The 26,884-nt window shown below is 51.3% G+C and overlaps 2 protein-coding genes across 2 annotated transcripts; one reads left to right on the top strand and one right to left on the bottom strand.

Annotated features, from left to right (window-relative positions):
- Positions 1 to 18,030: 18,030 nt before the first annotated feature.
- Positions 18,031 to 19,986, bottom strand: QC763_406480 (uncharacterized protein; the record flags this gene model as incomplete). Its single annotated transcript, XM_062912285.1, has 1 exon — positions 18,031 to 19,986. The coding sequence occupies one exon, from the start codon at positions 19,984 to 19,986 to the stop codon at positions 18,031 to 18,033; it is 1,956 nt and encodes a 651-aa protein (XP_062766111.1).
- A 718-nt stretch (positions 19,987 to 20,704) lies between these two features.
- QC763_406490 (uncharacterized protein) lies at positions 20,705 to 23,499 on the top strand. Its single transcript, XM_062912286.1, has 3 exons — positions 20,705 to 21,284; positions 21,341 to 21,724; positions 21,774 to 23,499. Exons 1-3 carry the CDS (start codon positions 21,057 to 21,059, stop codon positions 22,854 to 22,856), a joined length of 1,695 nt encoding a protein of 564 aa, XP_062766110.1. The 5' UTR covers positions 20,705 to 21,056; the 3' UTR covers positions 22,857 to 23,499.
- The last annotated feature ends 3,385 nt before the right edge of the window (positions 23,500 to 26,884 follow it).

Genomic DNA, 26,884 nt, shown 5'->3' with positions numbered 1-26,884 from the left:
TAGCTTAGCGTTATGCAGTTCAAGCTAACCATTCTGGGCAGTTTGTCTTGCCGTGGGGTTCGGGCTCACTCTCGGCTTGTGTGGGATCATGCGCGTTTTCGCAAAACGGTGTTCTTCTGCCAGGGGAAGATGGTAACTTTCCCAAAAGGTTTAGCTAATACCCGGAAAGGAATGGAGGTCACGTTGAGATGGCGCCAAGCATCCAAAAGAGAAGCAATTCCCTGAAAAAGACAAGACAGAGAGCGCCCGGGGAAATCTGCCGGCTCAAGCCAGCAGCGTCTTGTTTTTGCTGTGCTCATGAGAAACGTTTTGCTTTGCCGTTGCTCACATTTGCGTCCATCTGAGCTCTTCCCAGGTCCTCAAAACGGCCATCTTCCTCCGAGAGTGTTCAGTCAGGAGGGAGCCTTGCGTCGGGTGCCCTGCTGTCTGTCGAGCCAGAAGTCAGGTGCTCTGGCTGGGGAAGCCTAGGCCTTTTTTCCCCACAAATCGCCACCAGCGCTCACCTGAAGCCGCCGTCTCAGCGGGTCGCTGGTCCGCCAGTCAATTCGGCCCACGGCTTTCTGAGGCGCGCCAGCGTGCCTGTTGTTGATCAACCCGTGATCACGAGCCGGCCTCGTGAATTGCCCATTCGCCGTCCCCAGCCTATGGCATTTCCCCAAATTACAGACACAAAGACGTCACCATCAGTCAGCAGCCCCAAGCTCACTTCTAGGCTCAATGCCAGTGGAAAATCAACACACGCCGTGACGCCTGTTGTTGAAAGCGCTCCAAGAGACCAGAATAGCGAGGCCAGAGGACCAATTCGCCGGTTAGGACAAGCCTTGACAGCATCACTCTCGTTTTGCTGACACGACCTGTGATGGCGACCGCTGAGTGGTCGGTCTGGCAGGTGATGTGTTTGGTCACCTCCAGAGTGTTTTTGCTCCAGGCTTGGCTCTCCTTTTGTGCCCCCTTCATCCCGCTGGGCCTCGTGATCCCGCTGGGCCCCATTCCGATTGTCGCAACCAATCCCTCACGCCAGCTGTTCAAGGCGATGAACGCATTTCGCGCGGGGCTCGATATCACGTCGCTTCTCAAAAACCATCAGGCAGACACTCATAATTCATATGCGCCCCGTCTCTCCTCCTATCGCAACACCAAGCACGGGATATCTGACGACCCCAGCCCCTCGGCACCACGATATCACATACTGACTGGACCCTGGAAGCATCTGCTACCAACAACAGCCCGAACATCGGCCTGAAGTCACAGTCTGGGCCTGACCTGGCACAGCGTATGATGATGGTGGACCGCCAGGCACAGATTGCGTCTTTTGTCTTGCATTGATTCGCAGTTCTCAGATTTGTTTTTGGGATATCTGACCTTTCTTCTGCCAGCTCTGAAATGGTTTCATGCTCCTCCCCTTCGCATGAGCCAACACGCGCACCACCCCACGCCGAGGATTGACAACAGCCTTCATCACTGCCAAAACTGAGTTAGAGATGCTGTGGCCAAGACCTCTTCTTGCTCACAGGCAGCTGTGCCGCCGCCACGGTCCCTGTCAGCGGAAGCGGCCCTGCTGTTCCGGTAGTTTGGGGGTGGTTCATCCACTCTCTCTTGCCAAAAACAGGTCGAATTTCCCCCTTGTTATCTCACAATCAGCACTCGTCGCTTTCCCCAGATTCTTCCAGCGCAGTGGTTGACGGAACCTGGTAATATCGACGTCGTGGGCTTGGGAACGGGGCGCATATGCTCCCTGAAAATAGGGTATTCTGATTTTCAGCCTCGTGACATGCGCAAGACAGGGGCTGGTTGATGCAAATGTTGAAGTGGCTTTGCAACCAATGATGGGGAAAGGGATGGGAACACGGCCATGGGATCTGTCCAACCAACCTTCTCGCCATGTTTGCGTGGCTGAGAACAAGAAATCTGCGCTGTACTTTCTATCAGGTAAATGTCCCTCTTCGATAGTCTTGTTACAGGTCTCTCAACGACTTCAGCCGGACTAGGAAAACCACCTGTCTCTACAAATTCCCTATCACAGAGGTACTGGTACCAAGGACCCTGATGGCCAATTCATGAAAACCGGGAGCGCTAGGTTCGCGGAGGCTAGGATGAAGCAGCCGGAGAGAGAAAAAAGCAACAATATCAAGACTCCAACAAGCTGCTGCCGGAGGCCACCGCAGGAACAAGTCCGGTTTTCCCTTTATTACAACGCGGGGGTCCGTCACCTGTGTGTCGGTTGCAGCTTCAATCTCCGGAGCTCTGGGACGCTAATCGGGTTAGACAAGCGAATCTGATCTCCCCATCAAACCCCAGCGTTGCACCAAAAACCCTCAGGCCATATTCATATCATATGGGACATGTCAGTTTCTGCCATGTTCTCCTTTGCAGAGCTTGGGTTTCTCAGCCGATGAGCCAAGATGAAGCAAACAGGCTTTGCTGTCTTTCTGGTCATCAAAAGAAACCGCGGCTCACGACAGTCGAATGTTGTGTCTTTGCATTCTCCCCTCTTGGTGGCGAATTGCAATTCGGGTGCACACGGACTGCTCCCGTTCGCTTGCGGCTCGCAGCGGTCACCTGCTCTGAGGAGAACTGCTGAAGTGTCAGCCTGCGTCCCCGGATGCGCCGGCCAATCAGAGCGAGCGTTTTCGTGCACATGGCTGCCCCTCGAACCCCCACGTTTTAATGAACTTCCCCCGCATTCAAAACACCCCGGTCCCGCAGGCGTCCTCTGTAACCACACCTGTTACCTGCCTCATGAGGGGACCTTGGACCGTGATGGCCATCAATCTCTCGACTTCTATCGCTCCCTACCAGGCTCGACAGGGAAGGTCCAGTCTCACGAGTTTCATCTGACCTTTTTATCTCCCCTTCGGTGTCCGAAATGATCCAAGAGAGGCAATTCCGTATCCCAATGCCACGGAACGGCGCACGTGGGTGGCAGGTTAGGATGACCCTATTCCCCTATCGAACCACGCCATCATTAGCTCTCTGAATTATTGACAAGTATCAAACAGGTTCAGTTCCTTGTTTTTCGATACCAGACACCACAATAGTTTGCAAGCCGCGCATGTCGACACCAACGGGACTCGGTATGCTCACAAGCATGCCGGCAGGGCATTGACTCGGGATTGCAACCATAGAGAGGGGCAAAAGGGCCGCAAAGCAGACATGTGAAGTGTGATGATTTGTGATGATGTGTGATGACCAACCCCTGGATTTGCTCGCTGCGGATCGTCCCAGAGATCTGTCCGCGCCGGAAAACTGGATTCTTCCCCGGCCGGTTGGTTTGATTCAAACATATCCCGCCTGTCAGCTGAAGTCAGATAAATGTGAGAACTGATATGGATTGGAAAATAAACCACAAACCGGAGCCGGAGTACGGATGTCACGACATGATGTAGCTTCTCGGGCGAGGAGTCGACAGGCAAACAGGCACAGGTTCCATGAGTTGCATTTTGTCGTAGGTGGCTGCAGTCATCTATCGCAAATCAATTTAATTGCTTGCAGCGCCGAGTCCTGCATCAGATAGATTGATCACCAAGCCGGCAGATTGGTTCAACTTTGCAGGACACACCCATCCAAGTTCCCGGAACACGATGGCACACGTTTCTTGCTTTTATGCACACCAAGCATTTTCTCGACTCAGCTTTGTTCCCGGTTTTGACAGCTATCATAAGAACACTCTCTTATAACCTGCGAACGCAGATCGTGTTTCGACCTCTGTTTCGAGATTCTAGACCCCTTGGGTAGTTCATGTCAGTCTCACAACACAGACTCTGATCTCTAAGAAACACGTTTTGGTAAATCGAAACGGTCTCCTATCACTACCAACATCTAGACCTCGTTTTCTCATGGCGCGATACAAGACAGTCTGTGGGCAACCGTTGCCCTCGTTTTTCATGTGCCCTCATCACACTCAAACAGACAGAGACAAAATAAAACCTACATTTTCTTTCTCGTGAGAGTAACCATGGGAGGGTGTGCCAATGCGGCTATATCAAGAACAGGGGATGAGACAACATGCGGACGCCGCAGTTGCCCTCCCTCTTATGCAGCCTCTCGAGGCTGCTAGTAAGTACTACTACGGCTAGTTGGTGATTGATTTGCTTGCTTGCTTGCTGACATACAGGTTAATTGCAGGACTATGCATTGGTAGTGTGTTGCACTCAATACGTACTTGGGAGAGATGCCAATGACCGAGTAGTTGGGTCTACATCAACCTCCTGTTCTCAAAATCGTCGAGGGCTGGCTGGAATGCACTCTAAATCCGGCCACCTACATCGGATAGATCACGCCGTTCGACGATCTGTAAGACCTGTCCTTTTTTTTTCTTTGTTTCTCGTCATGCAGCTACCCCCTCCGAGGTCATTAAATTTCCCACCGCAGCCCTCGATAAAAATGTAGGTACTGTTTGCTTTTCGCAACCATGACCCAAATTCGGAATAACTAGTAAATGGCTGCCGAGTAGTAGCGGCGTTGTATACCGAGCTTTTAAGCTCCCATCTAACCGAACTCCCGAGGAAAGAAAGCTGGCCCTGCCCATTCCGAGAACCCCGGAGCCGCCATCTTCCTTCCCCGCTCCCCGCAGCGGACTGTCAAATGGGACCCCGAAAACGATCGACTTACCCTCCCCGCATAATGATGAACGGTTGCCAGTCTCCCGTTGGTTGGAGTTTTGATGTCTATCAAAAACGCAGAAAAAGCAGGGGCGCGTCAAAAGGTGAATCATACAGATGGAGAGACACATACAGTGGACTGTCTTGGTCTCCCTTACATCATCATAGCGCGGGGATATATGATATCAGATTTTGCAAAAATCTGGGATGTTCAAAACAAAACCACGGGTAGCTCTTCCTTTTTTTTTTTTTTTTTTTTTTTTTGCGGAACATCTCCTCCCTGCGCTGATATTCACGATTAGCGAGACTTAGACATATGTTGGTGTATACGACCGAGACTCTCCCCGAGACCATCTCAATTGATAGTAGACGGTGACGGCATGGCAGTGAGTGAAGCCTGTCTCGTTCACTGCCACCAGGTCACCACGAGAGATCACCCCTTTGCCCAAACATCAACTCATAAACTTGGCAGTCTTTGCCGATCTTGCACTGTTCCTTAGACCTTTTCCAGTTTTCAATGACGATACAAAAAAAAGCGGTGATCAGAAAAGTCGACAAAATGTTGTGCATATCGCAAAGTGTATGTACCGTTTCGTTGATCAGTGACGTTACGTCTCCACCAAAAGCCGAACCACCTGTGTGGAGAAAACCGTTAATACTCACCCAAAAACGGTGAGCTGGTTAATCATTCACGCCAAGCAAAAAAATACCAACCCCCAATATCAACACTCATTCATCGTCAGGAGTCCCTCCCGCTCACCAAAGGCCACATCCACCACTTCCTTCCTTCCTCCCTCCGAAGGGTCTTCATCGGTTTTGACAGTGACATCGTCAAACCTCCTCTCAGCCCTGGGCAACGGTCGCTCGTGTCTGGATCGCTTGGAGGACCTACCAGGGAACGGATACCACCTTATCATAATAAAGCTCCGAAACCTACCCCCAAGGATGCACTGTAGGGAATTCAGTCTCAGGGTTACATTTGCGTTCGAGGTAAATTTTTGCATGAGCCTTATTTTCAGGTATATCGGTCCTTCCAGCCGAGGAAGAGCAAAAGAAAAAATCCCGAATCCGTGGGTGGCAGCAGCAGAAGCGAGCTGTCGTTTGCGCAGAACCGAAACCCGAGGTGGAGGGTAAGCGAGTGCGATTGACCATTCTGTTGGTGATGGGGGGATATAAGGTATTCAAGGTCAATGAGATGTTGGAACCTGTTGTTGGGAACTCCTCAGCCTTGCGAAATCGAGTGTCCTGGTGAGGCTCCATCCAGATAGGCGATACCTCGGTGCGTCTGTGAGATGGGCTTGGAAAGTTGAGTAAGTGAAAGAGCGGTCACCGTTTCACCATCAAAGTGCAAGAGACTTCAATAGCGGCCGTTGCATTGCAGCAACTGCAGGACTCACGACAGACTCGCATCCGCTACCTATCCGCAGCAGCTAAAATAAACGAGTGAGAAAAAAAATAACACTCCTCAACCGGCCGTATGATGTCGTACGTAGCTAGCCTCGCAGTGCCGTCCCGACGGTTATTTTCATCCATGTCATGTCTCTTGTTCATCAGCCTCGCATCGCAGCTGTCAGTCATTGCCGGAGGTTATAGCTTCAACGAGGTAAATTAACCGGCACGTGGTCGACCGGTTGAATTGCCTAGGTATACGATACTTTGTTAAAAATTGATGTTGATATTATCCTGATGAGCTAGGAAGAAGGGATTTGAAATCGGGTTTGGGTTTTCCAGAACAAGTGGAGTTGTACTTGATCCCGGGCAATGGGCATTATCGTAGTCGTCATCGCCGCGCCGTCGCCGTTATATTCCTTTTTACCGCCGTCGTCCCGTAATGAAGCCTCCGGCTCACCGTCTCTCTGTCCGGCACGGGTGGTCGTTGGTAAATTACGCCGTGGCATTTTCACCAATCCCCCGGGTGCAATTAGCATTCCTCACCTTTAGGATTTTGCTCTTCCCCATCTGGTGGACCTTTGTGCCCCCCGGGCTGGCGTGCGATGCAATGCTAAATGCTGTGCTTGCCTCTGTCTCTCCACCTGCCACGGCCCGACTGCCTAGTGCCGACCCATGTTCACGATGCAAGAAACGGCCCCGTTCGCGAGGCTAGCAGAGTTTTTTGAAGGGTTTTCTTCCCCCGGCCAGCAGAAATTGAGGCTTTTGTCAGCCTCGGAGGTTGAGGGAAGTCTGTGTCGAGCCTTCTGCTTTTGGTATAGGACTCAAACATGCCGCTGTCCTGAATTGTGATGGCCAGGTGGACATGAACGGAAGCTCCGAACGGCAGCCTGTTGAGTTGAGGTTCGAAAGGCATTGAACAGCATGAATGATCCACAGCGTCCACGTGCCTGTCTGTCGGTCATGTGGCTGGTGGGCCTTGGCGATAACTCGGGAGGAGTTCGGGCGATGCGGGTGTGGCGCTGCCGAGTGCTTGACTGCGCCGCATTTTACCCCAGATCTAGACCCCAGCTTGGCGAGTCACATGAACGAATAGCCACACACTCGACATGATTGATGCGATTCGCAGCACTCAAGCTTTTCGACTGGCGTTTCGCGCGCTGGCAATGTCGATTGGAAACCAGGCTTCTGACGCTCAAATAAATCCCCTAATGCCATGCCGCCGTCCCGCGCTCCTGCCTTACAATCTTACCTAACCGTCTCGTCCAAACTCCTCCTGCCAAAACCAGTCTTTCCTTGTCCGAGGGGTTTTCCTTGCACGTTGGGCCTTTGCCAGCTCACAAGTCGCAACCTTGTGACCACACGATCTCTGGTAACAAAAGCTTTTTCCCTGCTTCCCTCCTGATACAACGGGCCGACAGGGACAACCCTGAGGGACACAAACAAACCGAGAAATGGAATCCCACCGCAGCAGCGCCTTACCTCTACCTCTACCCCTCCCGCCCCGCCCGGCCGTCAACCCCGCCTTCGCCGGAACCCTCCCCCCCGCTCATTGAAGGCCTCTCACAGGCCCGGATGCCCGCTGATGAAAAGAGTTTCTCTGCGAGTCCGCCTGACTTCTTTTTTCATGAGCCCCCCTCCCCCCCACGACCTCCATGCTTGGATTATGTTTACGTGTTTCTAACTGCTGTCTTTATTATTATCAACACTATCCCGCGTGTAGGCAGGCATCGCGAGAGTTGCATATGTATTGCAGAGGAGCCTGACCGATATAAGCCGAGAGAGCCTGAAAGCGGAGCTGCCCTGCCCCTCTTTCTCTCAATGTTGTTTCTTTCAATTTGACGGGCAGAACCGGTTTATTTCAACAACTCCGTAGTCGATGTCGTGCTGTGGCGGCCATGGCGAGAATGGGAGGAGGGGGTGATCAAATGGGTGTCCTCCATCTAGCCCACGTGAGGCGAGGAGGAAACAGCACTTGCTGTTGTTGTTGTTGTTGTTGTTGTTGTTGTTGTTGTTGTTGTACATAGCCCCGTGAGAAGGTGTCATGCTACCGGGACGTGTTTTTTTCTAGGTCCGCATGTTGGACCCGTCTTGGTGTGGATGCCCTCACTTGTTCAACCACCTCTTGCCTGCAGACTAAGGTAGGAAACACCCTTACTGACGGGGCCGGTGGGGTTGGGATTGTTGATGCCATGACGATGTCTTGCCTGCTGGTGGTGGAGAGAATCCACGATGACGAACACAAACAAGAGGCTGAGATTTATTGTTTAATTTAGCTGATCAATTAGCAGCCTGTTGGAACGGAAGCAGAATTGGAATTCGTGATGGGTAAGTTTGGTGGAGTTGCCAAAACGGTCAGTAAGTCTCTCTCATTTCCGGTCTGAACAACAACTTTGTCAACTATCTCGACGATCATTCGTCGTGGATCAACAGTCCATCATCAGAAATATCTCGTCATCAACCCAACTGGCTCAATGCCACGCCGACAATCCTCTTACCTCCACAGTCATGTCAGCCCCTCTGTCTAAAACTATTCCTTTGAGTCTTTGATGTAAAGACTCAATTGGATTGGCCAAGCAACTTTGAGCCACAAAACCTGAGGTCAGCAGGCCAACGACACCAGGGGCTGAGTTTCACTGGTACCTGTGGCTTAACTCAGCTCAAACTCTTTTCCAACTCAGCTCCGAAACACAAAAAAAGATACCGTTTGCAGTTTTTACGGATGAGCGGTGCAGCCGCCGAGCTTCGCGTGAACAGTTCGGCTTTTTGTAATGCGTGGCCGTTGGGTAGCCGTTGAAGCTACGAATGGGTGAGAATAGCCGGCGCTTATGACAACGTGCTGTCACTGTCACTGGCGCCGGAGCAGTGAACCAAAACAGATGAAATTCAAGGCCTCGTGATGGAGAAATGATTCTATTCTGGGGGGGGGGGGGGAAGGGGGGGGTTTGGTTTGTTCACTGCAGCCCTGTCGTTTACGCTGTGTGATGCTACTCAGAACTACCTATTTACAAGTTCATCACAGCTCTCATGGCAGAGCTAGTTTCGGTAAAGTAGAGAGGAGGGTGTAAGCCATGCGTATCGGTGTCTCAGTCGCCCTCCTAGGAGACCACTGATGGAAAGTCTCGGTCTTGGCGGTAAAACTACATGAACTTGTGACCTTTTGACATTTCCTATCTAGCAGTTCAAAGGGTCCACACGACGGTATATTCAGGGTCTTCAGGGTCAACACTCACCCGAGCACCCGACAAAAGGGTGTGGGAACTGAGACAAGAAACGGATAGACTAGACTTCCCCGTTTACCGCTGGTGGATGGACCCTTTGGCAGACCCTTAAGGTACCGCCGCCGCGCAAAAGTCATCCAGGCAACGGCTGTGTAAGTCACGATGCCTACGGTAGGAAGGTCGGGAGTTAGTTCCGGCTTTTTTCTTCGGGGCTTGGAAGCTGGACCCTGATATCCGTAGACCCTGAGAAATACAAGTGTGTGGCAGCTGACAGCTTTTTGAAGAGTCTTGGCTATGGTTTGATGGTTTTAATTTTACCCCGGATTTTCCACCTTATTTTCTCTCGGCTGTTTTCCACAAGTGTGACTCTCTATCCGGCGATCACGTTGCTTGGGTTAGATCCGCAAACACAATATGGGAAAGTCGGGAGTCGAGTAATAAATGGCAGTTGCCCTCGCTTATACAACAGCACGTAATCTATATATATGCAGAGCCTGGGGCGGAATGGATCGCTGTAGGTGTAAAAAAGGAGAATGTGATGTTGCCGTTCCCGTGTTTTGTTGTACCTTAGGTCGTCTGTGTTCCATAGTCCGGGTGTCTCGCCTCCGAGTAGAGCGGTACAGGCCTTACCGAGGGGCAAAACGTCCTGCAAAAAAGGGGTCATGTGCACAATGCTGTGTCTATTGCATTGCTGTTTGAGGATGAGTAAAACCACCGATAGGCAAAGACTCGGATTCGGGGGAGAACCGGCCGATCTTGTTCATTTCTGGTGTGCTTTACGCCTCATTTGTGGTCGTCAAGTGACTTTTAAAAAGTTGCAGCCTTGGGGATATTTTGAGGGGGTGGGGGTGATGGTGCCTTGTGTGTAAGTGTATCACTGCAGGAAGAGCGGTGCGCCTTTCGTAGATCGTCGTCTTACACTGCTTTCCCGTAGGCTACCTACATTACATATAGACCAGACAGATTTGAGCGAGGTGAGTGGTCAGGTTTGACCAGAGGGGAACAGTCAACAGGGTAGATAGAGGTGAGATGTGAACCCCCACTGAAGGGAGGTTTGTGTTGGACGAATTCGGTAATGGTAATCATTTGCTGACTATAGTTGGAGATGTGTACGGATCTGTACCTGGACTGATAGGCTGGGTGGCTTCGGACATATAGTGCGGTGTTGTAGCTGCCGGTAGTAAATTCCCATGAAATGTTTATGCACTGCAGCTTATCATGAGAATGGTGTGCGTCAGCGCCGGCGGCATCTATAGTGTTTCCCCGGATGGCATTGCTGACAGGTTTGGCTACGAGGTATCCGGAGAAAGTATGAGTGACTGGGTCGAGTCAGCCACTGCGAACCATGGATGAATAGTGAATGGTGAGAGGATTTGCTATAGGCCTAGGATCGTGTGTAGGTTGGTTGCTGGCGTTGGCTGACGGAGTTGTTAGCAGTGATCCCGTGAAGAGTGCAACAGTGCCAGAAGAGGCAGGCGGGTTGTCTTTCATCCTCCCACGTGGTAGAGATAGGTTGTATACGGAAGTACGGGACTTTGACGATGTTGGTTCGGCGATGGCGGGAACGAAATATGCTGCAAGGAATGGGATGCTGCGAGGCCAAGGCTCAGCGGGGGTTTACAGCGCCATCCCATTCATCGCGAGGTTCCGTCTTTCCACGGAGGCGAGATTGACGTTGATTGTGCTTCGGACGGGCCGATTGCCATGGATAAGAAAGAAGTACCTGTGAACTGGCCCAGATGTATCTGGCATTCTGCGATGAAGTTCCTATGTGATGGTGACCATGCCGTTGATATTGCTGCTAGGGTTGTCGATAAATTGAAGAATCCGGGGAAGCTGGGTCACTGCTCCATGGGGACGGAGACGGAATTTCCAGGCCATGCCCACCTGAAAATCTGGGGAAGCTCCCCTGTAAATTGGTGAAAAGTGGAGCATCGGTCTTTAAAATCATCCACAGTATGTTTGTCTACAGCACTCTCAGTTCTAAAGGGCTCTGTATCACCAGCATCAGTCTTCTTTGCATCGTGCCTTGATTATAAGATAATTCAGGAATCAAGAACTGTATCATTATGGACCCGACGTCGAGTGCATCTAGATGTCTCTCCAGTTGGGCTGGCCTAAGCAGTAGTGATTTACCAAGACAAAGTGGGAAGTACGTCATATTTTCGGTTTGCTCTTTCTTGAGAACAAAACACACGGAAGACAGCGCTCCTTCCATCTCTTCGATTCGCCGCTCACACAAATATATAATTATCGATTATCTGTGAATTTATCAATTTTTTTTCTTTTTAATTTTGCCTGTCTTCGGAGGGCCATCTGGGACAAAACGTTGATTCACCGCCCCCTTGTGCCCATGGCACCGCATATTGCAACAGCACTTCACGGATCGTGGTGGTCAGCCCCCCAAGAGACTGGACGGTGACTGGCAGAGAAACGGAACGCAAGGAAGACAATTCAGGAGAAGATGGGCTGAGTCTCCTGCTCTGTAACCTTTGACACAGACAGCTAATTTCCAGTCGCACTTCTTGCCCGACCGTGCCGGTTTTCTCCTTGGGGGCTACAACGGCACTTGATATCGTGGCGTCCTCACCTCATGGCATGGCTCCTTCGGCTGCAAGTCATTGCATTCTCGGGCCCGTAGGATGTCTGCCCGCGCCGGTTTGACCACTTATCCTCCCAGCGAGGCATCACGGACACCGTTCGACCGACCCATCCATCTCAGCAATCCCTCGATCCTACCAACCCGTTGCTCCCGACGCGGACATACAACGGTCATAGATTTGACCCCGAATTAACGCATCGCCAAATCCCGGCAGTTTGGTGCCCAGGCAATCCTGGTTGGGTCGGCTCTCTTGACGATTGGTTCCAAGTGGCGTCCAGGAGACTTACAGTATATTGCTCTTACACCCTCTGTGCATGCTTCGATGCAGCAGTCTATTGTACATCCTGGGGCGCCGTGGTGTAGCCTAGGCCAAGGCTGTTGGTGCCATCAGCTCATCTCGAGGGCGACGAGGCCTATACGAAGTTGACTTTTCCATCTGACCCCTTATTCACCGCAACGGGATGGAAAATCCGAGAGGTTATGTGTCACCATCTCGAACCCGGGACCATGGGTTGCTGCACATCGGTATCACAGATTCTTCCTTTGAGCGGCCGGGATTTCAGCTTGCATTTATCGGTCCCAATGGTGGCGTCACTGCTGTCGATGTGAGACCAGCTCACCTTAACTCGAAGTCATGGGAACATTTTGTGCTCTTCTATGGCGAAGTTGTCTCGAAGTTTCAGAGAACTCAAGTCTTTGATCTTGGGCTGAACCGAGACACGATGCCTCCCGCCTTAACTTGCCTCCGCCGGTGCGCTTAAGGTTTCCTATTCTTCAGGGCCTTCTTCACCTTGCCAAACGTGTCAATGGAGATCGTGAAGGGGCATCAACCCTAGTCTGGTGGAAATATCAGTGGCACATGGCTCGGTTTAGTATCCGCGAGTATGACGACTGCTCGGTGCAATAACACGACCTTCTGGGGCAACACCGCGATGCCGGCCAATCTCCTGCGTTCTCTGTGCAACAGTAGCTGAGATGATTTGGAGCCAACGCAGACCTCCCATGACCTGTTGGTAGCTGCACATGGCCACCAGACTCCGGACGGTTGATGCCATTCGAGCCTGCTCTCGCAGGCCTTCCATTTGGAGGTCCAAACTGCGCCGTATTACAGTATGTGTACAGATGGTACATCTGATACCAACTGTCGAATTCCCGCGTGGGGTCAATGACTGGGGATAGTCATCAAGTCGTCTACGTGATGCAAGGCATAACTGCTTGTCACCGCCAAAATCTCAAAATCCGGAATGATAGACAGAATGGCTTCTGTCGTGGAACCCCTGTTCCAACCCCTCTCCAGCTCTGTTGCTCACGCGACGCTCTCACCGATACCGAGTACATGATCGATATTGATTCCAGAATCGTGCCGCAAGATCGACCAAGCCCAGCCCTACGATTTGACCAGATGACAAGTCACTACAACGTGTCTGGGCTTCTCTACATCGCGCGGGATAGAATGCTGACATCAAGGGCTCCTTTCACCGTAACACACTTGTCTCAACCAGCGGATCACATCTCAGATTATCATCATATCGCCAACACTCCGGCGAAGCTAGGGAGACAGGGTGTCTCTGCCTCGGACCGTTCCTTTTTGTTCCGGTAGTCGATTGTGATTTGTGAGTTCCCGGTGGGTGGTCAGACCAACAAGCCCACTATCCAGAGGCCTTCAGCTTACACAGGCGTAACAGGATAACATAGAGTGGGATTGAGACGTCCCATGGGGACATGTTTCCAGGAGGGTGAATGTGACTGTTGCCAGTCTCTGCCTCACCCTTACCTTCCATATGGACCAATTACAACCGACCACTGGCGACGAATCAGAATAAAGCTTCTATACGTGAAGCATTAACCCTTTCGCCAGGCCATGATTCTCGTACTCGACAGCCCTACGCAAGAGGGTTACAGTTTCCTGGCCCCGACACCAACAGTCAGTTCCAGACCGAGCTGAGGCACAGCCAAGTACCGTAACTGTCCCGTTATGGGACCTTCTTTTCATCTCTTTTATTTTTTTTTTATTTTATCTTCTCCGTTTTCATTCATCCCACCTTCCCTGACTCGGCATATCCATGCATTACGTGCCCGCAACCTCCTGGTCACTGGAAGATTCTCATTGCAAGGACCGGACATCCTGTACCAAGTGACCGGCTTAGCATAACCATCTGACGATTTTTTTTTCTCAGGAATATCGCGCCTATGCAAGACCTTGACCGCTTCTCGTTTCTTCTGTCATGACATGGGAATGCCATCTGATATGCAGATGGTGGTGGTGTAGTGCAGCAACCGAAGGCTGAGGCGCACCCATCTCCCGCAGGCTAAATGGCCGGTTAAATGTTATTAGGGGTCTCTGAGGCCATTTAGTGGGAGGGACTGCCGGCTTGTTAGGGGCTGGGCAAGCAGCTGGACAGCCTCAGGGGGGTCTTTACTGGACCCTAGATTACTGTTTGTTCATTTATCCGGCATACACAATATGGCGGTGCAAGTGATCCGGGGGATGTGTGATGCTTGCGAGTGGACTGGGGAAAGTCATGAAGAAGCGTCTGCGATGCAAGCCTCACTTACATGGCATGTATGTAAGTAAGCTATGTACGACAATGCCGGTATCATCCACTCGATGATCGCAATCCATTTCTGGTTGCCGCCAATATCAACTTTGTGGTCAGAAGAAGACACACGCAGTTTGTTGAAGACCTACACACGCCTCTTCCTTTGCGGAACAGGGACTTGGCTGGTGCGGTTGCGGATCTGGATACCTCGGACATGTCGTTGCTGATGAATCCTCTCGGCCCTTGCTGGTGGTCATGAATCCTCGCTGGGTCAGCCTGGTCGGGCGATTTACCAGCGAGGTCACGAGTTTCGTTTCCAATCATGCGCGTCCGCCTGTCGACTGTCGCGGACGCGCGTGGCAATAACTGAAGACGCGGGGAAGGAGATGATGCGAGGGCGGGGAACCATGGTTTTGGTGGCAGGGGTTGTTTGGACCTGGACCATGGGAGACTTTGATATCACGACCAGAACCGCGGAATGCGTTTCGCCTCCTCAGCGGTGAACCAACGAGAAGGTATTCGGCTTCATGATTGAGACTGCAAAGAGTAGGTACCAGGGCCTCCCAACCCCTTCCGTCAACTCACAAGCCGAGAAAGGCAGGGGACCAAAATGAGATGATGGCATCATCTGTTTCTCATCACAGTCAAAGAGAATAGATATCTGCAGGGAACTTCATCTTTTTCTCAGAGAGCGCTATCCCAACCAGCTGGTTCCTAGGCTCTATCCCGGACTTGTGAAGGGGGTTTACTATTGAACTTGTAATGAAGGGTGGTGAGAACTAGTCGACCGGCAAGACTCCCTATTTGCTAGAATGGCTGTTGTGTTACACAAGCCAGCCGTGCCCGCGCCTTGCCGCAAACCTCTCACACCACGCAACCGGTCACCCGTCACCTACCCGCACCTCGCTGCTGGCTTGAGAGGTGGTGAGAACAATGCGCCGGCGTGGGGTGGCAAGAGCCGAAGGTGAACGGCACTCATGAGGGGGAAGGGGGGATTGCGCCGCTTGATGTCGCCATTTTCTACCGTTTTGGGGGGCTGGGAACGGTTGGCAAATATCAAGGTTGAAGTGCCTCAATGAGTCCTTCACGTGGTCTGTGGAAGTGGAAGGGGAGATGGTGGGTGACTGAAACATGCATCTTTCAACAATGCCTATTGTTGAAGAACCACTCAGCACACCACTACGCTATGTACTACTACTGCTACTACTACACACCACACTCTCGGTGTGAGGATGGCCACCACCACCTATCGCCATGACCGACAAAGACATTGCAACCCACCTTTGGGGGGGTGTCAAGTCGGCTGGGCTTCCGTTTATGGGCCAAAAAGATGGGATAATCACCCTTTTACGGAAGAATTACACATACCAAATGGTCAAGTTGGTTTACCGAGCTTTAAATTCGGCAGTGAAGTGGGTGTGGTAGTCTTGTGAGATTTTGAGGGGGGAAAGAAAGGGGGAGGATGATGTTCAGGGCGCAGTTCCCGACTCTTTGGTTCGGCGCTTAGCTCTCCTCCCTTCCCCCATTTTTTGGCTGCACCCCTCATTGTATGACGAACAACAACCTCAATGGCATGACGATTTTCGGGCCCGAAACGGAAATGGTGGTGGTAATGTAAACGCCCTTATGCTACACAATCATCAACCCAGCAGCAAATGGTTCTTGTGATCAAGGCCTATAATCTGGCTGGCCTTGATATGATCTCCCGGTAACAATAGGGCCTTCATGACACAAACAAATTTGTGCTGGTATTTTTGGGCGGGCCAAAAAGTCAATCGTGAGGCGCAGAGGGGGGAGGAGGGGGCGGCAAGGCGGCGGGGCCTCACGTCAAAAGACATCACGAGGTGAGTTTTGAAACGGGGATTGGACGGCGGGGGGTTGAAGCCGTGCCCGATTGTACTGTAGGGAGCTGCTCCCTTTTTGGTAGCCGCTTGACGACGATTGACGCTTCTGCCGCGGGATCTGGTATGTGATGGGTTATTTACGGCTATTGATGCTGTTCTTGTGGTGTTGTTGATGTGAAATGTGATGACCACCGCCCTTTACTGAGCTCACAATGGGGGTTGCATGGGATGATTCAGGGTCGATGTTTATCCCTCACTGTCCTCGTGGGTTGGGTTGGATGGTGGTGTCTTGAATCGAGGATGTCTTAGTCTAGACTGAATGAAGGGTTTGGTGAGGTGAGGGTGGTAACCTGACTAAGAGGTCAGAGTTGTGGCGGCCTGGTTTACCGTGGCAGCCTGGCCTGATCTGACTGACCTACCACCTATCCTGTTGACGATGGGTTGGCTGACTGTTTGTGTATCGTGGCAGGAGGGGATCGTTGTTCCCTTTAGGCTGATCAACGCCCCGGTAGGCTCTGAGTGCTGACAGAGTGAGCATTAAGGAACAAGCAAACGGGGAGTCGGAGAAACGAGTCCAGAAAAAGATGCGAGTTCTGGGTTGCCGGAAGATGCCAGGTGAGATAATGATCCTCATGCGTACCTATGCAGGGAGGTATGTAGACTTACCACGTCGTGGACAAAATGATAGAGACTGCAGTATGGGATCAAGACCTAGAAAGACGACGGAAACACCACCGACCACCTCAGCGGCTCTCTTAACTATCTCCAAAGGCCTATTCATACATGCTTAAGCCTCATGAACTGTCTTTGAAGGCACACTGCCTAGCTTTAAAGGTCTTTATTCCCAGCAACAATCTTCATCTTTTTACTTGCAACGTGCTCGTCCATCAAAGTCCGAGAGATCAGAAATATGCATAGTTGTGGTGGTTGCAAAAGACTGAAGTCTGATGTCTTAGTGAGAACTACATGTCAACACCTCTCAAAGAGCTGGAAAGGGGTGAGTGGCTTAAGGAAAGGGGGGTCCTCATCGCTGTGACTACCAAGAGTGGTTAAAGCTAGACAGAAGAACGATGACATGGCGCATGCTATCCAGTCAAGCCTTTTATGTTCTTTGACAGTGCAAGTAAACAAAAACTGTGCCAGGTCGGAGATGGAGACATGAGCTATTGGGTACCCCATATAGAAGCAAGTGAGTTAGGTTGACGGGAGAACATCAAAGGAGATAGAGAGTATTATGGCTTGAAGATAACACAACTCATCCCATCTTCATTAATATACCTTGCCCACCACTACCCCCTGTGCCTAATGAGATTACCAAGTACCACAGAAAACTTGTCACAAACGTTCTATAGATCGGAAAAAGATAAGCACAGATGCCTTAATCAAGATAGGGATAAAATCATCCCCAAAAAGACACAGCAGGCACAGAATTGATGACAACAAAATCTGATGGAAAAGGGAATACCAGGTATGTCTCTTCACGTCGAAACACCCACTTAAGATCATCATGCCCAACTTCAACACAACTACCAGGATATTTTGGCCTTTACGGCTTTCAACCTGCAAAATTAGATTACCACCACTACCTAGATACAGAGCTACCTGCTTTTATCAAAAGAATAACCCTCCCATACACCCCTAAACTCTGTGGAGATTATCCTTTCCATAAATGCCAGTAACCCATCTCATAGATCGTAGGTAATCCTCGTAAATCCTCATCATAGTCATGTCCCCAAGACGTATACCTCCCACCACCACCCTGATCCCAACGCCAGACTCCTTCAAACCAAAGAAAGAAAACAGATTTCCATACCCATGCCCCCAATCAAACTCTCACCCAACAGCCTGCACCATCACCACCGGCAGCACCGTCGCCCCAAGCACACTAGCAACCAAGGGCCAACTAGCAACCACACCCCACGACCCAACCGCGCCCTCTCCCTTACCCCTCACAACCTCCTTCACAACCTCCCCCAACTTGTCCCCCTGTCCCACAGCCATCACCACCGGCTCCCCAGCCATACTACACCAACCCATATACTCCCCCAAAACCAACATCGCAACCAACGCCAACCCCGAACCAACGCTAACAACCTTCAAATCCCACCCCTTATTCTTCTTCTTCTTTTCCCCTTTGCCCTTCCCCTTCGCCCACAACCCCTCGAAAAACCTCACCACAACCGGCATCATAACCACCACAACCCCAAAGCAAACCAAATACACCCCCAAGACAAACATCCCCCCATTTTCCCCCTCAACAACAACACACCAAGCCTGATACCCAATCCCAACCCCAGCCTGAAGCATAGGAAACAACCTGTGCAAAAACCTCCGGTGCCTCCCCTCGCAACGATTCCCCAGCTCAACACCCGCCATCATCGCCAGAACAAAGCTCGAGAACCCCTTGACCGCCAGAAGCGAGGGCAGCGGGCTCACACAGAGCGCAGAAGCGACGCCGAGAAACAACACCCCATGGGCCGCAGCATTGACCATTTTGGGGGGGAACACTCCAGGCTCAGTCGCGATTCCCTCGTCGGCGACATCGACAAGCTTCTCATCCAGAGATGCATGATTCGTCTCGAGAGAAGCGGCGGCGGGTGTGGAAAACGCCTGACCGAAGCGAAAGATGGAAATCATCAACGGAAGACTCAACCCCATGCAGGCCAAAAACGCAGCACGGTCAACCGTCGGCTCGAGGGTGGGGGTGAACACAACCGTCGACCCAGCAGAGATGATGCCGCCAATAAGGGAAAGTCGAAGAGCAGCCTTTGGAGCAGTTGGTTCCTCACCTTCCTCCTGTGACGTAGCAGCCGAGGGGATGGTAAACCGAAAGATGGGAAAAGTAACATAAGACCCCAAAAGCCCAGCACCAGCAGCCTGGAGAGCAACCCAGGCAATGCTGTGCAGCTCCTCCTTGGAGCTCGTGTACCCAGAGCTGGACCCGTAGATCGCAAGCGCGGAAAGCTCCGTCAAGGCCAACCCAACACCCATGATCACGCCCAAAAGGTGGATGCTCCATTTGTCTGCAATGATGAACCTCGCCGGGCGGGTCATGTCAAGGTTGATAACCCTAAACCTTCCAAGCTCCCACGTTGTGAATTGGACCATGTACAAAATGTACACCAGTATCGAGCCAATCGTGACGAACAGGCACACTCCATAAGTGTTGCTCTGAAGGGTCCAAACAATTGACACAACAGCAGCTGTTATCCGTAAGGCCCATACGAGGAAGCAGTTGACAGCAGCCATCCACCACGCCAGACGAGGCGCCATGACATCATGGAGCTTGAACAACCGTCTGGCATTGCCGAGAAACTCATTCCAGAGACTGGCCCACATGAGGTAGAGCGGACGACGAGGAGCGCTGTAGGCCAGGATGGTACACATTGCAACGATACTAAGGATGTGATGGATAACCAACTCGGGCACAGAGCTCAGGTCTGGCAGCTCCTGGATGTAGAGGACGGCCCGGCAACCCCAGCACCATTGCTCCGCTGTGTTGAGTGGACGCACAAGCCCGTAGAGGTCCCCCTCGGCCGGGGTGCTCGCCAGGGCTGCTGTGCATGAGACAACCGAGATGACCTTGGCGATGGTACCCAGCCAAGTGCTGAAGTAGAAGTTGTACCTGCGACGGATGTCCTCTCGAAGAAATTTGTCGAACTTGGGGTTAAACCGCTTGACGATGCCTTCAAGAACGTATCTGACCACGGCCCAAGCCGTTAAGCCGGCGAGGAACGGTATGAACGGAACCTCTGGTCGGTTGTTTGTGCACGTGGCGTTTGGATCCATGGTAAAGGACGAGTCATGCACCGTTGGATCAAAGAGTATAAGAGAATAGAAGGGGAGAAGGTAATGAAGAGTAGGGAGATGGTTGATGAAGAGCGAGCTGTAGCGTTGATATCTTCGATGAAATCGGTTCGAGACACCCTAGACGTGGGATAAAAGAGCCCGGGTCGAAGAATTGCACTCTTTCCTTCAACGTGGAAAGATCGCAGTCAAGTGGGATGATCAAGTGTGGTCAAGTGTTGACCGGAGACTCATCAAGGTGTGGACAGGACGCAAGGTGAGAACCCTGGCGGTCAAGCAAGCGGCGGAAACACGAGGCTTTGGGCGACTCGGAAAGCAATACGACCTATTAGAGTTACGCCCGGAAACAAGAAGTCCGGTGCTGTGTGGGTTTGTTGTTGTCGTTGTAGTCCGGAGGTCCACTGAACGATGACAGTGATTCTCAAGATAGCTCTCTTGTACTGAATGGCGGCTCAGCTGTCAGTCTACTATCCCGTGGCAAAGCGCCCCGGATATAGCAGTATGCTGTCTCATGTGATTAGATCGGATCGAACTGATGGCTTCTTCAGATCAGGCTCAGTTGCTCTCAAGATCATAAGTAAACAATGAAATATCAGACGGACGTATTCTCGTGGAAGGGTACCCCCACCCAACAAAACCGGAACCTCTTGATTGGGCGTCACTGGCGTATCCATCCCACAGCCACGTGCAATTGTCCGGTGCTCAATAGTCCATGACCGGCCGGGTCTTGAAAGCCGCCCGAGTGGCTGTTGCTAGCCCAGATCCGCAGGCAATGGGAAGCATCGGATATCGCTGCTAGCTCCATCGATCTTCCGATTAGGTTCCAACTCCAAGTCAGCTTCAAAACCAGGTAATCCAGCAATTTCTCGTGTTGTTTGCAGTGTTGGGACCAGGTCGGCACAGGAGGAAGTAGCCTTCTTATACAAAGGCGTGTCTCTGTCAATACGAGAGTGAATTGAGTTTCTGGTTTCCATGGCACGCCTTCCGCCCTTGGTTGAGCCTCAAGAACCATATTTCGACCATCAAGGTAACAGGCAGGTAAGTCCGCCACTATGGATAAGGAATCTCCATCAAGTCAGACGGAGCCGTTCTCCGGCCGAGGTTCCATTGTCATGCTCAAAACAACAGCGGCCTCAATCATGGCTGCGACGCCTACGCAGGATGGGGAACCGGGGCACCACCGTGTTTCTCGCACACGGCGTGCGGCGATATTCCTGTTTCTTCTCCTGATACAGTTCGTTGTTCATCTTGACATGACCTCGGTAGCTGTGGCCGTGCCGGTAGGGACTCTTCCCTGTGTTGACTCCAGCACCGCAAGACTAACAGCAAAACATAGGATATTGCGAGAGACTTGAACGCGACGAGAACGGAAGTGTTTTCCATGGGCACCATATACTACCTGAGCGCCACCATCTTCCAACAGCCCGTTGCAGAAATCTCCCATGTCGTCGGAAGAAAGCCAGCGTTTCTGCTAGTATTGACTTTTGCAGCCGCCGGGACAGTCATCGCTGGAACGGCAAACAGTATCGCCGTCCTTCTTGCCGGCCGTGCTTTTCAGGGATTTGCCAACGCCGGCTCGGTTCTCTCTGCTATTATCCTGACCGACCTCGTGCCTATCCAAGATCGAGCCATCTGGCTGGCAACCCAAAATGCTGTCACCGCTGTCGGTCTTGCCTGCGGACCAATCATCGGAACGGCATACATCAGGCTCAAATCTTGGGTATGTATCGTGCGGGATGCGAACCTGTCGGTGGCTAACATATCAATAGAGAATGTTGTTCTTCATGAACCTCCCGCTGCTTGTCATCTCTGCTATCGGTCTGGCATTCCTGCTCGGGTTTGACAGACCTGAGCTAGGCATTCGAAAAAGTCTGAAAAGTGTCGACTGGATCGGTATCGGAATATTCATCCCGTCTGCCCTGTCATTCCTCTCGCCATTTGTCATGGCTCCGACGCTTTTCCCGTGGATATCCGTCCAGGCTTTGGTACCGTTAGCATCGGGCGTCATTGGGTTGGCGACACTGGCGGTGCATCAACGGTTCTTTGCGAGGCGCCCAATGTTCCGGCCCGAGATTTTCAGTAAGCATGTCACCGTCTCAGCCATCCTCGGCCTAACGGTCTGCGGCATCTGTCTGAACATACTCTTGTTCCATCTCGTCCTCTTCTGGGAAGGTGTGCGGGGCTATGGTAAGATGGAAACCAGCGTCGCAGTCCTTCCAGAAACAGTGAGCATACCCATTGCGGCCCTGGTGTGCGGCTTGGTGATGCGTCGGACGAATCGAATCCGGGAGGCTGTCTCGGTAGGCTGGCCATTAGCTGTTCTCTCACTCGGCCTTCTGTGGTTCATGGACGACAACACCCCTCTGCCATGGTTGGTCATCGTCAACTGCGGTGTTGGTTTGGCGGCAGGCATCTTGATGGCAGCGCTCAATGTTTCGCTTCTCGCAGCGACAAAGCGTGAACTTAACGGCCATGCAATTGCCATGGGCTTACAGGCCAGGTCGGCTGGAATGTGTCTTGGTATTGCCATTGGCACAACTGTCTTCAGCTACACCATGAACCAGAGGCTCCGGCAGGTAGGCGGGGAGATGAACTCTGAAGAAATCTTGAGAATGATTGAAGAGATCAAGCGGGATCCCAACTGCCGGAAAGCCATCATAGATGCTCTTCGCGTGCTTTGGGTCATTTGCTGTGCCCTGTCCGGGATAGTTGGTCTCTACAACTGCGTCTGCAAATTCCCTCTTCTGAGGGATCCCTCCGCCGAGGGCCCAGGCACAGAGAGAGTTGCAGCCAACGGACCGGAGAAGAGGGCAAACTCGAGCACCGTCGCTTCTCAGGACTCCAAAGTCTGATACCTAAGAGACGATAAAGGCATACCGAGAAACGAATTGACAACTGGGTGGCTATTTTGTTTACTTGGAGTTGATTGGTCCATCAGAAGCTTGTTGATACCCGGCATGACTGGCCAACTACATTGGGCGGCGTTCTGGAGCAACTTTGGGATAGACAGGTAGGTAATGATTTGATGCCCTATCAGATCACGATCTAGCATAAGCACATATGAATACATGGCGCAATGATCACGAATACAACACGATCAAGAACACATGCGTTTCAGCAGTATGGCGAGAGGACCACAGTCACCTTGGGACTAGTTTCGGCATACCGGTACTTCGTACTGGATGACTGTCGCCAGAAGAATTGACTCTTTCGAGTATCATCGTCGATGGGGAACATCTACGTCAGAGGGGTGGTCGCGTGCTTGAAGTTGGTTGACAGCTGACAGTTCCCAAAAGGCGGGGTGATTGGGCGGCCGAGCTGTGGCATCGGAGCAAGGGAAAGAGCCTCCCATTCAAGCGGTGCAACTCCGGGAAGGTGCACCGAGACACGTGAAGCATCAGTCATGGCCGATGAAGTCGCTCAGCAATGCTCAACACCACCTCAATTCATTAGCACACCACTTATTTCCTGTCTCTCATTCATTTGCTTGTCACCTGTATACACCGTCAAAGGTACCGTTATCATCAATGACCTCAGCATCCAAAATCCACGTGGTTCATGTGTGAGGCCCAAGGCAGTGGTTTGTGCCACCCCACTCCCCTTGACGTAGGGCTTGCCGGCAATCTGAGACGAAAGAAATGAGGGTGGAGTGATGGAGAAGCTTGTGATCTTGTGACAAAATGTTAAAAAAAAATCAAAAAATGAAATAAAAAATAAATAAAAAAAAAATCAAGAAAACGGTCCCAATAATGTCATTCGCCCTATTATTTCATTTTATCTCCCCCTGAAGATGTTTTGACACCAAACACCAAGGCGCCACAGAGCCTCGAGGAACCCCTGTCTTCCCTAGCTCGACAGCTTGGGACCAATAGGATGTAAAGGCTCACCTTCCGGAAACGGTGCAAGTGAAGCTAATGCCCCTGCTATCACCACTCTCGGGCCTTCCAGAAGGGCTTTGGAAGTCCAACCACTCGAGGCCTGAGCGGCGAACAGCAAGGGGTGTTGACGACGGCTTCATTTTAAGGCTTGGCTGTTGTGGTCACTCGGCGCTTTTTGCTTGTTAGGGCAGCTTTCGTTTCTGTTACGCTTCACCTAGTTCAACTCTTCGTGATCAGATGCGCCTAAGCGATGAATCTGAATCACTTCCATCCCTCTTCGAGAAGCATTTCCGTTCTTCGGGTTCATGGTGCCCGAGTGTGGCTTTCGGTGATGCCGCTTTGATGCCTTAAAAGACTCATGTGCCAGAATTCTTTACCCTGGCGAAGAAACTCGGCGACCGTTTTTTGAAGATCTTGATGCCTGTAAAACGGGCACAGCGGTGTCTGGACGGTCACGCGGAGCGAGTGTGGGAGTGAAGATCACTGCTCACTCAATCTCCGGTTGAGTTGCTTCAGCATCGAGATACTCAGAGTGACATTCGATATATGAGGCTCTTCCTTGCAGCCGATTCACTCACCTCTTGTGCTGTGTAACATTTGGTGGAGCTCACCATGGTGAGGAATGACAAGATGATGTCAATGCTGGTGGGTTTGGGCTGCTGCACCCCCCGTCCCGGATTTGACCGCGTGGTCGGGACGATCCCAAGTTACACATGAAGTAATTGGCGTTTCCGACTCCTTCGATGCCACTGATTGACGGGGTTGACGGCATAGACCATGATTTGCAGTGCATGGCCGTCAGAACTATATCCATCTACAAGCTGGTCGGCAGGAGAAAAACAGAAACTGCGTTGTTCAAAGCGGTCATTCGAACTCGATACCAGATAGCCAAGAGCACCTTCTATAAAGCGCTGGTCTCGGATATCTTATCTATTATCGCAGTGGCTTCCGGCGCCGGCACCGGCACGGAAGGTGGGGGCCTCGGCGTCCAGGCGGACAACGACAGCATAAGAACTCCACAACATATAATCACAACAACAACCTTTCATTCTACGAAATCATCGGCATCAAAACTCTCGGTTCCAAAACGGGCAAAAGAATCTCTCCATTATGTGATTATCTTGCAGAAATCCGGGTCCTGATTGCCGTGTACTCTGCACGCCTCTATCCTCAGCCTTTGTACTTCGACATTGACACTCGTACCTCGCAAGATCTACCACCCATCAATCCGTGCCTTTCCACCCCTCACAGCAGCCCTAGCCCCAAGAAAGCCATCCAAGAGCCCAAGACTTGCTCTTCAAAGCCAAACATGGAAAACTCGACGATCAATTTCCAATTTTGGGTAACCTGTCAAAACCCACCATGTACCCCCTCGCCAACCTTATTCCCAGTTTTTTTTTTTTTTTTTTTTTTTTTTTTTTTTTTTTTTTTGGAGATACAGAAACGCCAAGCCGTGATACAACATCACTACTGCGAGATTCGGCATCTCCCAATGAAATATCCAGTAAGACTGACGGCATTTTGACTTCCTTTTTCTTTTGTCTCTTCACATGTACCAAGATATCGAGAAAGAAACGGCATTCCCTGGCCGATGTTTTGTCGTGATCTCGATGACAAGTAAAGCACACCATCTTCGATTACAGGACTATTTGCTTGCCAACCAAAGTCTCAACTTCCAAGCCGGCAGCGTTGCATCCCGTTCACCCATTCACCAAGGTTTGGACATTCTCAATTCCCAGTTCGACTTCGTGATGGGACCTCAACATCCCCAATCTGGATTGTCAAGATTCCCAGACTGCATTTTGCCCGCCGCTGTCATCCTCCCCCAAAAACCTTCCCCACATTCCCTCCGCCTTGCCTTGACACAATATCGCAGCCAACCAACCGCCCGGAATTGGTCCCAGGCGTTCCCCGGATTTTGATTTCTCTGGTACCGGCAAACGTTGATTGTTGGTACATGGCACTAAAAATGAGGCGGAACGCAGGCCCAGCGAGCCGAAGCTTTGACCTTTCAGCTTTCCCAACCCTCAACTCTCACAGGTCAACTCACGAAGACATCCAAACACAGACAGGGTTTGGGAATGGTCACCGGTCAGCGGAAAGGAAAGGTAAGTAGGAGACACGGGAAAGAATGGGCACTCGGTCAGCCCCTCTCGGCCACCTTGGCTGTCATTGCCTGTTTTATCATCAAACAAATGAGGCGCAGACATCAAGACTTTCCAAGAAATTCCATTTTGTAACGTTGCGGGCCTGGTTTGAATGAAAATCAAGAAACAACAACGGACAGCGAGATATTTTATTTATTATTCTATTTTATCTCACTGGCAAAAGAATAAAATAAAAGAATCTGGATTTAATGATTCGTCCGTCCAAACCCATCACAGATCAACACCCCAACATTCCCCCATCCTTCTCCATCCCCTCTGCACCCTCATCACATCTCGATTCCTCCGCGATCGAGATACCTTTTCCCGTACCCATTCCCGTGATTAGCAACAAGCATCAGATCAATTCCCCTTTTCTCTTTTTAAACCCCTCCAGCGTGACTTGAACCTGACAACCATCAGTCTCCCAACCAATCAGATTTTTTGTACTTTTTATCCCACGCTAAAGCGGGTAGGTGGGGGAGGTGAGACATGATGACGCTGAGACTCTGGCCTTAACCGCCGGTAGTGGTGTGTTAGGCGCGGCGTTTTCAAAAGGTGAAAATGATAGTAAAAGAAAAAAAGGGGGTGATGTTGATGCAAGACATTGTACCAGTCGCCAGATAAATTATAACTTGCTTGCATATGCATACGTTTGACTGCCGCCAGCCGAGCGAGCGTGTGCCGAATCCAAGAGTGCGGTAAATGGTAGGCGAGAAGGGGGTTGCATATGGGGCTGCAGGTTGCTGGTGGTCATCAAGATAGTTGCAACTCTGTAACAGAGACTTATGAAGGCATCAGAATTTTGCTCTAAGTATAAGAAATATTTCCTTCTAGGATACCCCGATGACTTTCATC

Source organism: Podospora pseudopauciseta, chromosome 4 (genome assembly GCF_035222475.1).
Source record: "Podospora pseudopauciseta strain CBS 411.78 chromosome 4, whole genome shotgun sequence".
NCBI lineage: Eukaryota > Fungi > Ascomycota > Sordariomycetes > Sordariales > Podosporaceae > Podospora > Podospora pseudopauciseta.
This window is presented reverse-complemented; position numbering and strand designations above follow the sequence as displayed.

Excerpts from the sequence above, each read along its gene's own strand:
- QC763_406490 (XM_062912286.1), top strand. The coding sequence starts at position 21,057 with ATGGATAAGGAATCTCCATCAAGTCAGACGGAGCCGTTCTCCGGCCGA. Across the intron at positions 21,285-21,340 it reads CGGTAGCTGTGGCCGTGCCG|GATATTGCGAGAGACTTGAA; the intron begins GTAGGGACTCTT and ends AGCAAAACATAG. Across the intron at positions 21,725-21,773 it reads ACATCAGGCTCAAATCTTGG|AGAATGTTGTTCTTCATGAA; the intron begins GTATGTATCGTG and ends ACATATCAATAG.